General features: G+C 36.9%; 1 protein-coding gene across 1 annotated transcript; it reads left to right on the plus strand.

Moving 5' to 3' along the window:
- Window positions 1-10,410: 10,410 nt before the first annotated feature.
- LOC118668804 (monocyte to macrophage differentiation factor) lies at window positions 10,411-12,135 on the plus strand. The gene has a single exon (XM_036333985.1). The coding sequence runs from the start codon at window positions 10,587-10,589 to the stop codon at window positions 11,301-11,303; it is 717 nt and encodes a 238-aa protein (XP_036189878.1). The 5' UTR covers window positions 10,411-10,586; the 3' UTR covers window positions 11,304-12,135.
- The last annotated feature ends 2,942 nt before the right edge of the window (window positions 12,136-15,077 follow it).

The raw sequence follows: 15,077 nt of genomic DNA on the forward strand, positions 1-15,077 counted from the left end.
GGTTCTTGTGTGGTTGTTTTAAATCCCTGACCAAACATTTATGCAGCACCAACAAACCCCAGACCCTCTACAAAATGTACAGAAGGTCATAAAGATAAATACTTATATACATTACTAGAGGCCTAGTGCATGGAAGTTGTGCACTGAATGTGTGGAAGGGGGGCTGTTTTTCTGCCTGGCCTGTGCCCTCCCGCAGTCCAGAAACCTTAGGGGTTGTGGGGTTGTCCAGCTGCCAACTTAGGCTGATTCCCCAGGCCTAAGCAGGCACTCAGACATCCCTCTCACAGTCCAGTGCTCTCTGAGTCCAGGACCCCACACTCTTTACCGCCTATCTGCCAAGGAGGTGGAAGAGGCACCCGCCACCACAGCTGCGCTTATCCGCCATGAGCCTGGCTTCTGGCTGAACAGTGGTTGAGCAGGGGGTGGTGCACTGCTCAGCCAGAAGCTGGCTTGTTGCTCCTTAGTGCTGGCCCTGCCTCCCACCCACTTGTGAGGGGGTGGGTGATCAGGGGCCGGCAGCAGGCTGTGGGAGGGGCCGTGGGAGGTTGAGGCACCAGGGTCACACCACTGTCCTGCCTTTAAGGAAGTGCTGGAACCAAGCCACCCCCTTATCTGGCTGCATCTGAAGAAGGCAGGGCAGCACCTGGACTGCCATGGCAGGCCTGGTGGCGCAGGCTCGCTGGCCCTGCCCCCTGCCCACTGGTAGTTCAGGAAGGTTGTTCTTGCCCCGGCCCTTGCAGCCCTGGCTTCGTCCAGAAGGTCATCCAGAAGGATGTCCAGAAGGGCCTTCGACTGTGTGGTCTAATTAGCATATTAGCTCTTTATTATATAGGATTGCCTTTTATTACAAAGCCTAGTTTTTTATTTAGGAATTTAATCCTAATAGATTGATTTTTTTCAAGTGTTTCAAGTTAGAGATTCTGTTTACCATAGAGAAATAACTGTCCACAGCACCATTTTCTTACATCTTACTCTTTATTTTAGAGTCTTGTACTATACACCTAGTATGTATCAATATGCAAGCATGCCTGAGATTCACTGTGTGTCTTTGTGTTGGTAAAATTATTTGTTTGTCATTGCACCATTACTTTTCTTATTAATTATTCTAGGTGCAGTATTTCCTCTCAGAGCAGTCTTGCCTCTTGGTCCACCATATAACATTTAGAATAAGCTTAGTAGGCTCCATTAATGATAATAATAATAACAGTAACAATAATAATATTAGTAATAATAACCTTTGAATATTTTAAATTATGAATTAAGATGAGAAATTTACATCAATAAAATACAGTCTTCTCATATATAAGTACATTCATTGATCCATTTATTTTATTTTATTTTTTTAGAAATCAGGGACGCCTTTTATAAGATTTATTCCTGACTATATTTTTCTTCTTAAATTATATCAATTAAAAATATTTTCTAACACTTGTATGTGGTTATGTAAGAATGGCGATTGATTTTGTTTGTATACATATGTACCCAAATATCATTGCCACATTTTCTTATTACTTCTAATGAATTGTCTTCTGGCTATCTTAGTTTTTCCTTTGCAGATGATTAGATCTCTATAGGGACAATGAATCAAACAAGTTGTTTTTTGTTTTTTCTGCTGCTTAAGGCCACCAGTACAGTAAACAGAATCAATGATACCAGATGTAAATATATCATATCTTATTTTTTTTTAATTTATTGTCATTTCTCTGGACAATATTTGTTCTATTTCTTTTCCTTTTTAAATACACATCATCACACCAATGATATATTTTGCTACACCTAATTTTCTATCAGATAATTGGATGAACATCTATCAACTTATTTTTTTATTTGCAATTTTGAACTACTTTCTCTACTTACTTTTATTTAACTGTTGGGGGGATAGTTGTTTAATTACCTTTATTTCTTTTTGTTTCCTTCTAACATTTACTATTGACTGCTTTGTTGTTGCTTTTCTCTTTTACATAATTATTTTATTGTTGACCCTTAAATTGAGATAGTGCAATATATTTTTTTTTTAATCCTGACCTAAGTACGTTTTTTTAATTCAGTTTTAGAGAGAGAGGAAGGGAACAATGAGAGAGAAATTGGCTGCCTCCCATACATGCCCTAACCAGGAAACTAATAGACTACCTAGGTTTGTGCTCTGACAAGGAATCTAACTGTCTACCTTTTGATGGATGGGATGAAACTCCAACCAACTGAGAGACCCAGCCAAGGTGAGATACCACATTAAAAATCTAAATTTACCCATTATTTTCATCTAACTTCCAAACAATTCAAGGGCTTTAGAATGTTTAACATATTGCCATTCCTCTAATGGAATGAATGCTATTATTTTCCTTATTTATGCTTAGTCTTTTTCTTTTTCTATTATGGATCAACACATATTGATGAGTAAATCTTTACACATTTCCATATTGACTTAAAAATTGTCTCCCCACTGTATATTTTTTAAAAATTTAAATGCCAGTTTTTTAGAGCACTTCATTCTACCCTGTTTGTTTCAAAAATTTCCACCTTCTTTATTTACCTTGTGATTTGTATTACTCATTAAGTGTATTTTTCAATTTGTTCTTTATTTATCTCTGTTTAATTTTGTTTGTTTATTTTCTCATTCACTGATTTTATTTTTTTATTTCTAGGAAATCTATTCATGACTTTATTTTTAAAAAAATATATTTTATTGATTTTTCACAGAGAGGAAGGGAGAGGGATAGAGAGTTAGCAACATCGATGAGAGAGAAACATCGACCAGCTGCCTCCTGCACACCCCCACTGGAGAAGTGCACGCAACCAAGGTACATGCCCTTGACTGGAATCGAACCCGGGACCCTTCAGTTCACAGACGACCCTCTATCCACTGAGCCAAACCAGTCAGAGCCATGACTTTATTTTTAATAGCTTCAGACCTTGTCTTATGGCTTCTTGGTTTTTGAATACATTTTCAATGTCATAGTTTTTTTTTATAAATCATCACTTGATATTTCAAAGTTAACAGGTTTAGAGGATTTAAGTCTGAAGCTTGTGTATTTATTTCTTCTAAGTCTCATTATGATGAAACTTGTGTGTATAAAATACAATATATATGCATGTGCTGGACAAAGATAATCAGTGGGCATCTCAAGGACTCGGTTTTAAGGGTATTTTGTCCATAGATGATTTATATTGTCATAGACTGAGAGACTGAAGGCTACTAAGCTCAGCTCACATTAAATTAATCATATGTTATTTTCCTGATCATCCAAGTGTGGTAATTGAAACAGCAAATCCAGATGAGGGAATAGCTGTATTTTGAATTCCAGGAACTGATTTTAATCCATTTTCCACTTGAACTGTAGGACAAGAAGTTCATTGATTGCCTTATTTTGACACTGGGGACTTTTTTTTTAATCTTACTCTTTCATAGAAGGAGCTTTTTGAGCTATGTCCTTAGGTGAAGTTTTCCTCTGCAGCTTTCCACTTTTGAAAATTCAAGACATTATTTACATTTTGAGTGGTAGTTAAAAAACAAGATTTTATTCCTTAGTATGAGCAAATATCTTCAGGTTTACCCCTCAGCTTTTCCTTTTTATTAATTTACTAGAGGGCTGATGCACGAAATTCATGTACCACTAGGGTCCCTAGGCCTGGCCAGTGATCAGGGCCAATCAGGGCCTTCTCGCTGCTGGCCAGGGCCTCCCTTCCCCAGCTGCCTGCTGCCAGCTTCTTGCCTGGGGTCTCCCTTTGTTCTGCGCTGACCCCTGGTGGTAAGTGCACGTTATAGCTAGCGATCGGTCTCCTGGTTGAACTCCTGCAAGGTCAATATGCATATTAGGCTTTTATACATATAGATTTATTTATTTTCCACCCACAGGTCCATCATGTGTGATTTACTTTGGAAAGTTTGAGTAAGATGAATATGCTTTGTTTATTATTGGATATTGAATTAACCATGACTTTAGAAAAAGACAAAGCCATATATTTATTAGCCGTGGAAACTGCTAAGAATGGGAACAAACTACACAGTAAATTAAAGTAATGCTTTCAACAAAAAATAAGAATAATGACAATAATTACTCAATCCTACTGTTACTATCAATAGTATTGTTATTCCTATTATAATGACTTTTCATTATTCATTATGGTTTCTCTTTGAAATTTTGTTAAGCATTTTATATAAATTGTGTTATTTAATTCTTAAAACAATCCAATGAGTTTGGATTAAAACTAACAAACTAACTAAATTAATTAATAACAAACAAACTTAGAGGATGTAAGTAATTTGACCAACGTAGACAGGAAAAAGTGGCAGAAATGAGAGTCAAATACAGGTGCGTTTGACTCTGAAGCTTGTTTTGTGTTCTTATTGTGACTAGAGACAGAGCTCAAGACCCTGAGTTTATGAAAATCCAACTTGTGTTTCCCTCTTACAAGCCAGTAGGGTCTTGAATGAAAATTACACGTTAATCGTGGAGGAAAATGCAGGAATCCCGCTGCATCCTCACAAATGCCACGCTCTCTGCTCTATATTACGTTTCTCTCCTTGTGACTAGGATAATGGACAAGTGCCTCATGTTTTTATTCACATCTCAAGCCCAGTCTCATTGGCTTTTTCTCCTTTCCAATCTTTTCCCGAGTGAAGGGCCTTTTTACTACTCACATGGCATCTAATTTAATCAAAAACAAGCTATTCCTGGGACTCATAGAACACTGTGTATTTTATAGGAGAATTACCCAACTAGTTCCTTTGTTGTTTAGGTTAAAATTATTTCATCTTATTCTAAAATTATATGTTATTTTTTAAATGTTCAATATTTGATCCACAGATAACTTATTTTATTAGAATTATAGAGTGGTGATCCAACATTTTGTTTTCATTTGTCCCAGCATTATTTCTTGAATAATTCACCTCTTTATTTTCTAATCTGAAATGACACCTTCATCAAATACACAATTTTTGTATATATTTACAACCAACTTTTAACTGAAAATTTATAAGAAAAAAGACAGTGTTGTCATTAAAAACAATGTTCTTTCACTGCTTTTTTAAAATAATGCAGTTAGGCAGAAGAGATTCAGGTGGGACTGAGGAAGCTTCGGGATGGGTCAGGTGACCCACAGTTTCCTCTCCTTTAAGAACACGCCAAGGCTACTTATCTTCCTACTTCATTTTGCATATGAGGTTCAGAGTTGTCAATTGCCCTTAGTGACTGAGAGGGACCTTTTATTTATTTTCCTTGAAAGGACAGTAAAATCTTGATTTTGCAGAACCAATTTAAAGGACTTTAGATTTAATGGACACAATTTCTGGTGGTATGTCATATGTGAAAATTAACACCATTAACTTAAAAATGCTTTTAATCAAGATTTTCCTATAATTAAATTAACAGGTTATTTTTTGTTATTGATTCACTGTTATTTTTTTTTTTAAAAAAATAGGGAATAGACCATATGTTGGAAAAACATTGCAGAAATTTCCCTGACATAAATATTACATATCTACAACTATAGTATACACGTATAAAGCCAAGAGTCACAGCTCATAATCTGTTTGGTGAATGATTAGCATGTGATCACACCGCATCCCACATGGAAATTGGTTCTGTTGTTGCATGGCTGGTGTGACTTTCTGAAGCAGATTTTTTAAATATATATATATATATATATATATATATATATATATATATATATATATATTTTTTATTGATTTCAGAGAGGAAGGGAGAGGTAGAGAAAGATAGAAACATCAATGATGAGAGAGAATCATTGATCAGCTGCCTCCTGCACGCCCCACACTGAGGATCAAGCTTGCAACCCAGGCATGTACTCTGAAGGAATCGAGCCATGACCTCCTGGCCCATAGTTGGACACTCCACTGAGCCACACCAGCGGGCTCTGCAGCAATTTGAACGTGTTCCTGCTGATGTTTTGATGGTGCTAAGCCACACCCCAAACGTGTGCATTTGTTTACTTTTGGTGACTGGTGGATGCACACATTTACCAGACCTATTCAGTATAAATTTAAAATTCCAGTAATACATATAAAAAAGCGTTTCTGTTAAATCAAACTTTTATATAAGACTTTCGGTTTTAATGGACACACTCTTGCCCATATTAGTCTGTTATATTGAGATTTTACTACACTAAAAGAAAAGAAGAATCTCAAATAAATAACCTAATTTGAAGCTCCTGGAACTAGAAAAAGAACAAACTAAGGTCAAAGTTAGCAGAAGAAAAGAAATAAATGCGGTATGTATATTAACATATATCTGTTAATAATTTAATTGTTCTGTATGTTGCATATGTTTATATATAATAGACTCCTATTGGAATCGTGGAATATTACTCAATCACAAAAAAAAGAAGAACATTCTGCCATTTGTGACAACAGGTATGAGTACGGAGGACATTGCACTAAGTCAAATAAGCCAGCAACAATAAGACAATTACTGCATAATCTCACTTATTTGTGAAATTTAAAAAATGTAGAACTTAAGTTCCAATGTACAGTGTCTTGACTATAATTAACAGTACTCTATTGCATATTTAAAATTTACTAGGAAAGTGGGTCTGAAGTGTTCTCACCAAGAAAGAAATAATATAAATACGTGAGGTAAAGAGTAGATTAGTTAGTTTGCTTGTGGTAAACATTTCACAATCTATATAATACAGTGAGGCCTTGACTTACGAGTGTCCCGACTAACGAGTTTTTTGAGATACCAGCTGTCTCTCTGCTGATTTTTCACATTGAGTTGATAATTTGAGTTAACGAGCTCCTTAACGAGCTCGGTCTTGGAACAAATTAAATTCGTAAGTCAAGGCCCCACTGTAATCACATTGCATGCCTTAAATATATTCAATTTATATTTATCAATTATACCTAGAAAAGGGAATATAATAAATTTTAATCAATCTAAAAATCCCCAAACCAACAAAAAGTATTCCATTGAGCTCCCCCAAAAAACAACATATTAATAAAGCAGATCTAAATTACTAAAAATCACTGCAGTAAGGGGGGATACCACCTCAACACAGTGGAAAACATTCAGTAGTGTCTATGAATTGGAGAGTCAAAATGTATATTTATAGGACTTGAGGTCTGGACTCTGTGATTTAAGGTAGATATTCGAGGGAGAGGAACTACTGGAGACTGGACAAAAATCCTGAGATAATTATTTAGGATGGATGAATATAGTAAAGTGAGGCTGCAGTTAACTTGATAATTAAACTATTTCTTATTGTGTGTATAGTTTTCCAAGGTGATTGCCATATCACATAATTGATTTCCATAAAGTTGATGATGCAAATAGTGAAGTTATATATTGGTTTACAGTTTTCTTTCCCAGGAAAAGTTGCTCTGAACCAAATTACTAAGTCCTGTTGAGACAGGTCATTTTAATTCATAGTACAAATAACCAGGTCATTTTAATGCTGATGGTCACAGTACTCAAGTCTTATAGGCTATGTTGATTAAGTAGGCTGATCAAAGTTTAAGGTTTGATTTTCTTTTATTTATTTGTCTAATATGCATACATGTGTGCTTAAAAGAAAGTAGTCATACAAAAGTATATTCCCTTATAGGTGTTCATTCTAGATTATAATGGCATCATTTTGTCAATGGCTGTTTACTGTTACGTTGATTGTGACAGAGTTCAAATGTCACATTATTTGAGAACATTTAGAATATTATTTTTTTCTCTATTATAAAATAAATTTAATGGACACATGAATAGAGAACTTTTTATGTGTAGTCTCCTTTTTTGATCTAACTGCATTGAAAATTATACTAAATCAAATATTGTCATTGTTTCTCAGTTTTGATGGGGAAGATAGTGTATTTATTTGACAGTAGTATTGACGTCTAACAATTAGGCCCTGATTTAAATTCCACATCTTACATTAGACGATCAAAATGTTGTGACAGCGCTTCCACATGCCACTTTAACTAGAAAAGCGATCACATTAAACACAGTATTACCATCAGCAGTATTCTCATTCAAGTAGCACCAATACTAAGAAAGCACATCAGTAAGTTAAGCACAACAAAACTCGTTTCTTGTTCAGGGTTCCACTGAGAACGTTTTATATAAATTCTCTCAAAAAAACAGATAAGATTAATGTTATACATGTTTTTTTGTGTGTGTTTCCCCCCCCACACACACAAGAAGTCTAGAATGACCATTTAATCAAACAATACTTCTTTATAAGTGTTTTAAAAATGCTGCAGCATACTATGTGAAATTTGATATGTCAATCAAATTTAGAGTTGTTGTATATTAAGTTTGAGATATTATTTTAAATACTTCGTAAAGATTTATTGATCAAGTTAGACTTTGGAAGATTTCAGAGAAAATACATGAGGTTGCTGATAGAGTGTAAGTTCTGGAAGAAAGAGTCAGTAGGAGGGTATGGGAGCTCAGGTGGGAAAAATAAAAATAGTATCGAAGAGAAAAATGGTTTTAAATTTATGAGATAGATGTGGAATGGAGAAAGAACTTTGAAAAACTGTTTCCATGTTGACCAACTGTGACATCGTTTGTGAGAGGGAGTTAATCGAATAGCTTTATTTACCAAATGTCTTATTTTTACTGCATGGCAGCCAGCAAGTAAGGTATTTGCCATTATTGAAAAGATTTAGGGCTTCAAGGCAAATCATTGACAGCAGGAAAAGAAGAGGCTGGGAAAAAATAGACAAAGGAGTAAACAAAGAACAAAATATTATTGTCAGTATTTACATACTGCTTCAAATACTTCAGAGTTATACTGCCCTCATTAAAAATTATTTTTAGCTTCTGAATAATTAATAACTACATCTGGAAATAATCGTCCATAGCCTATGTATTCCTCCCCCTTATGGGAAAATTTTAGTGTTAGAAGCTCATTGGTATAATACATTGCTTGGGGACCTCTATAAGACCAAGGTCTGTCTCAAAATGGTAATGTTTTTAATTAATAGAATACCTTTTTTCAAGATGATTTACTTCTTGGCTCTTTTCTTAAAACCAAAACACTTAATGACTGATTTCCTTTAGGTATTTTTGGAACTACTCTCTCAAACCTTTCCTTTATCTGAGTAGAATGTTTCAGTATTCTTAACAAAGCTGGCAGAGAATCTTAGTTACAATCAAGCAGATAAAAATAGCTTAGGATACACAAGAATAATTCAACACAGGATGGAGGTAACGAGCCCTAGAAAGAAGAAAAATTTTTAAAATAAAGTTATACATTAAACATAGAAAATATTTTATAAATCAGCTTATAAAAATGTACTTTTCCTTTTTGGACTGAATTGTGGGCTATTCATCAAAAGCTGTCACTTCTGAGTTAGTTTAGATCAGGCCATTAACTACAGACTAAGATTTTATTCAAAAGAATTATTTTAACCAAATAAGAAGATAACTCATATCGGAGGAAAGGCTAAATAAAGATTTAGAATCTGGTAATCCTTAAAACAAAAAGAAGAGATCTTGATAAATTAAAATCTTCAAAGCATATTTATAGCAGAATCTCTTTGAAGGTATAATAACCAATCCTGGGTAGATAACTCTGCACGTCTTAAAGGTGCAAAGAAATGCCCATATGGCAGAGAATGATAGTCTCAGTGTCGCCCTGATAGCATAGATTCTATCAATCTCAGTCATTCATGTATCTACCCTCAGCAACTTTCACTGAGCATGACAGTTATAAAGAAAGTAATAAATCATTTTCATGGAAACTTCTTGCTTTCTCCTTCCATCATATTTTAATTTTCATCAAAGATTGACAAATACTGTATTTCATGCCAAAAGGAAAAATGTAAGTGTATAAGTTACCATCAAGTATGTCTTTTATAAAATTATTTTCCTGTTATCATTCAAAGTTTTAGATCACACCTTTTCTACTGACCTCTTTCTGAAATTAAGAGCCTTTCCTCATTTATAAACTCTAATATCTACTTTGCCTTTTAAAATGCCACTTTTTAGGCATCTTCCCGTGTGATTATGTCTTTCTTGAGAGCTTGTGGCTGTTTCGCTGTGCATTTGACAAACTCAACATTCCTGCACTGAGTCAGACCACACCCAAATTATATTGCCACTTAGATACAAATGGTACTATCAAAACGTACATGGCATATCTTCAGGAATGCTTGGGGAAAATAATCTATCTCTTTAAAACAAGATGTTGGACAATAAACCAAAATATACCTGTAGATGGAAGAAATTGCTAAAAGATCTATGAACTAATTACACAGAAAGGGGAAAAGGGGACTGGCAAATAAAGATTAACATTAATTCAGTAAATAGGTAACTTTCTTTTCGATTCAATAAAAATATTTTAAAAATCACAAACCCCTACAAAATTATAATTAAGAATGGGAAATCCACAGAGATTCAAAATAAATTCAGAGAAAAGTTGAGAATAATATTTTCAAGAATATAGAATTGGGCCCGGTCTGGCCCCGGCTCCGTCCCGACCCCCGGCCTGACCCACTCCGGCCCTGCTCCGCCGAGCGGTCCGCGGTGCACCCGGGCGGCCTCCGGAGCAACCCAAGCCCATGAGGGCCGCGCGCCCGGCCGCCGGCGCAGACGAGACGGAGCTCCCGGCCCCCGAGGAGGAGCGGAGGATCAATGAGGTTCCAGAATCGATTCCAGCGGTTCATGAACCACCGGGCCCCAGCCAATGGCCGCTACAAACCAACTTGTTATGAACATGCTGCTAACTGTTACACACATGCATTCCTCATTGTCCCGGCCATCGTGGGCAGCGCCCTCCTCCATCGGCTGTCTGACGACTGCTGGGAGAAGATAACAGCATGGATCTATGGCATGGGCCTCTGTGCCCTCTTCATCGTCTCCACAGTATTTCACATGGTGTCATGGAAAAAGAGCCACCTAAGGACAGTGGAACAATGTTTCCACATGTGTGATAGAATGGTTATCTATTTCTTCATTGCTGCGTCTTATGCGCCATGGTTAAATCTCCGTGAACTTGGACCCCTGGCATCTCATATGCGTTGGTTTATCTGGCTCATGGCAGCTGGAGGAACCATTTATGTATTTCTCTACCATGAAAAGTATAAGTTGGTTGAGCTCCTTTTTTATCTCACAATGGGCTTCTCTCCAGCCTTGGTGGTGACATCAATGAACAACACGGAGGGACTTCACGAGCTCGCCTGCGGGGGCCTGATTTACTGCCTGGGCGTGGTCTTCTTCAAGAGCGATGGCATCATCCCGTTCGCCCATGCCATCTGGCACCTGTTTGTGGCCACGGCCGCCGCCGTGCACTACTATGCCATCTGGAAGTATCTTTACCGGAGCCCCACAGACTTCGTGCGCCATTTATGACTGTTCTGCACCAGGTGTCCGCACCAGTATTATTTCAGCGATGGCACTTGGGAGAGGGGCAAGAGCTGCCTATTGCACAGGAGGAGGAAAAAGACAACTGCACTGACTTTCTTTATATAGTCTGACTATAATTACTGTGAAAGTATCAATGCTGTGTTCTGGAGTGTTCCAGGACGAATCCGTTAAGGTAGTGAACTAATTATTCATTCCATTCCACTGTCATGCAGGACTCTGGATAGACTTGGCCAACTGATGTTTACAAACCAGAATTTTGTATTTCGATTTTACAGACTTTACTACATGGGTTTTTCTAAATCACTAGGTCGGGTTGTGGAAGTCAGTGCAACAGCAAAGCTTCCTTTTGAAGAGAAACTCGTTTCTATCACTTTCCCATCAGCTGCGGAAAGAATCATGGGCAGAACTTACACTACTTTCGCCATGTTTTATCCTGACACAACATGGTTCTTTTTTAAACAGTAACTTCGTTTTTTTGTACATTAAAAAAAAAGAAAGAAAAAGTTCCATGGACACGCATCTCTGCGGGTCCCCGCCCATGTGCATTCTGGCAGCAAGCCGTCCACATTCCACAGGCAAACCAACATTGTGCCTCTTCGGATGGTTTCACGGGGCCGGAGAAATTGCCAATTTTTAAAAACCGCAGTTTTCCAGACGTTTTCTGCCAACCCCTGACTCCAAGTTCCGGGCTGCTTTGGGCCACGGCCTTGACTAGTTTGGTTTACTGATGATGGAGAAGTATTTTGATATCCATTAACTTTTTCAAAAGAGGCACCTTTTTCTCTGCGCCTTCGCCCTGTTCCCTTCAGGGTGCTCCTCCTTGCCTGTGCTCTGGTGTCGGTGGTTGGCCATCTGCTGAAACTCCCGTCAGGCGTTACCGTCCACACTGGTGTTGCCTCTATGGTGCCCGACAGTGTCATTGTCACCTAGCTCTATGTTATCAGTTTATGCTCATTTTTAAACTGTGGAATTAGAGGCATAAATTCACATTTCTACCTTTCTTCTATATTTCCCCAAACACTTGTTTCCGTTTCAGGTAGAAAGTATTGAAAGCATGGATCTGTAGTCCATGGGTTATATCCTGGCTTAGTGCAGTGGTATTTAAAATATTAGCTTTGGTTTTCCCTCAGTGTCTTATATTAAGATTAACACATTAGCTGCTTCGTTGATTAATCTCCTTTTGGTGTTTTAATGAATGAGACAGCCTTGCCTTTAGATCAGGTGCCGACAGTGACTGCTTCCGAGTAACAGGTCTGACCAATGGAACTGTTGGTTGGATGACACATTTAGGCTTGTATTGAATTTTTGTACTGACACGGCTTTCAAAGAGTGTTTATTTTGTGTGTGTGTGTGTGTGTGTGTTTAGAATTCTCCAATTTCGGTGAATTATATGGGGAGGAGGGACAGAAGAACTGATATCTTCTGGTGACTCTTACATAGGCGAGGTCCTCCGTCCTCACCCCACCTGCATGAATCTCAACATCCGGATTGCCTGCTGTTTTATTGTGTATATTTTACTTTTAATATATTAACTTCTGTGGATTCATTTAAAGTTTGCCCAACTGTAACACTGACAAAACCACTAAAATGTATGTAAAAACGTGTGCTGTAGACAGAATAAAATTGTTACTTGGATTTGTTCAAAAAAAAAAAAAAAAAAAAAAGAATATAGAATTGCAATAGAATTCTCAATGACATTAATGATTTACTTTTATAAACTACTTTGATTGAACATATACTTTGTGAATGTAAATATGCCAATTAACTTTACAAGAATTAGAATTTCAATAAAGTACTATCCTCTTAATAAATCTCAGTAAAAGGTTATAGTAGTATCTCAGTCTATTGAGAAATAATAAAATTCAAATTGACTAAAATAAATCAGTAGAGGGATTTTCACTAAATTAACAAGGGGTGGGTGGATAGGTGGGAAGAGATCAACCAAAGAACTTGTATGCATATATGCATAACCCATGGACACAGACAATAGACAATAGGATGTAAAGGCCTAGGGCAGGGGGTCAGGGATGGGCTTGAAGGGGTCAATGGGGGAAAAGGAGGACATATGTAATACTTTCAGCCATAAAGATTTAAAAATTTTTTAAAAATGAGGTCAATATAGCCTAATCTCATAAATGTAACATGAATAGACTTCTTACCTGTATGTGACATGCTAGGTGTCCTGGGGTATCTCTGTCTATAGGAAGATTTTGCCATGGACAAGATACATTATTTATGGCATTATTATACCAAAAGGTGGCAGAAGAGGTGTCCAACCCACCCCCCCCCCAAAAAAAAGCCTATTGTTGGGGTATAGAGACTAAGCTGTGGACAGATGGAAAGAGATGGTTTGGCCAGAGGACAAAGAGCCCTACAACCTTTTGCATCATGCAGACTTGTATCTGAGACAAGGAACAGCTCAATCTGCAGTTTTCACATTATATCTGCACACTCTTCAGACTTGTTTTTGGCTCATGGTCCTCTGTGGTCACTGGAATAAGAAATTATCTTTTTCTCCAATATAGAACCATGGGAGTCCCACAGATTTTTTTTAGAAAAGGATAAGCTCATAACCAAAAATCATCAAGCACAAAGAAAAAGCTGAGAGAGAGAGGGAGAGGGGCAAATGAGGAGAAAGAAATAGGGACGGAGGTGAGAGAAAGAGGGAAATAGAAATGAAATTGAGAGAGAGAGAGAGAGAGAGAGAGAGAGAGAGAGAGAGAGGAGAAGAAGAAGAAGAAGCAGCAATAGGTTTAGATTCTTGAAGTGAAAAAAAATACATAGAGAAGGATATCTCTGAAATACTTAACTTAATAAAGTATGAAATTAAAGTAACAAATAAAAATAGAAACTATTAGGAATAAACAGGCCAATTTGATGTAGAATGGAAGTTATACAAATATTATAATTATTTAAAAAAAATTCCTTAGGGGATTACTAAGAAAAATTAGATAAACCTTAAGATAAGTTGTGAAAGATTGGTATGTGTTAAAGGAAAATAAATGAATGAAAATTAAAGATTTATACGTGGTAGGATGGAAAAGCTAATCTGTGTGCTTGTGTGCATGTGTGTGTGTGTAAATCCATAAGGAAAGGATAAAATGAATGCCGGGCAGCACGTTTAGATGAAAAAATTAACTGGGAACTTCCCAGAACACTGAAAACTATGAGTCCTCATATCCAGTAGAACATTATATCCTAATCAGGGTAAATAAAACAAATCCTAGTGTGGATATACAGAGGCCCGATGCAAGAAATTTGTGCAAGAGTAGGCCTTCCTTCCCCAGCCTGCCAGCACTGGCTTCCCTATGGCACCCAGGACCTGGGCTTCGCTCCAGCTGGCTTTGTCAGGAAGGAAGTCTGGAATGACGTCTGAAATGATATCTGGTCTAATTAGCATATTACCCTTTTATTACTATAGATATTTATGAAACTGCCGGACACAAAGCCAAACATGATATATTAACAGCAGTATAAGAGAAAAATCGAGTCCGTATTTTAATCTTCTGTAATAGAGGAAATCAATTAGACTGAAGACTTCTCAACAGCAGCAACTGAAAGCAGAAGAGAAAGAAATAAAATTAAGGAGAAAAATTAAGGAACAGTTATATAAAGGGAAACTCTTCAAGTGCCTTGATATTCATAGACTATGCCTTAGAATTGCAGCCACCAAATAACATATTCAGTGGAATGGAGGAGGACAAGGTTTACTATGCTAAGAATATACATATACTTAAAATTGTGAAATTGTGCTTTTAT

This window comes from Myotis myotis, unplaced genomic scaffold, assembly GCF_014108235.1.
Source record: "Myotis myotis isolate mMyoMyo1 unplaced genomic scaffold, mMyoMyo1.p scaffold_m19_p_14, whole genome shotgun sequence".
NCBI classification, from domain to species: Eukaryota; Metazoa; Chordata; class Mammalia; order Chiroptera; family Vespertilionidae; genus Myotis; species Myotis myotis.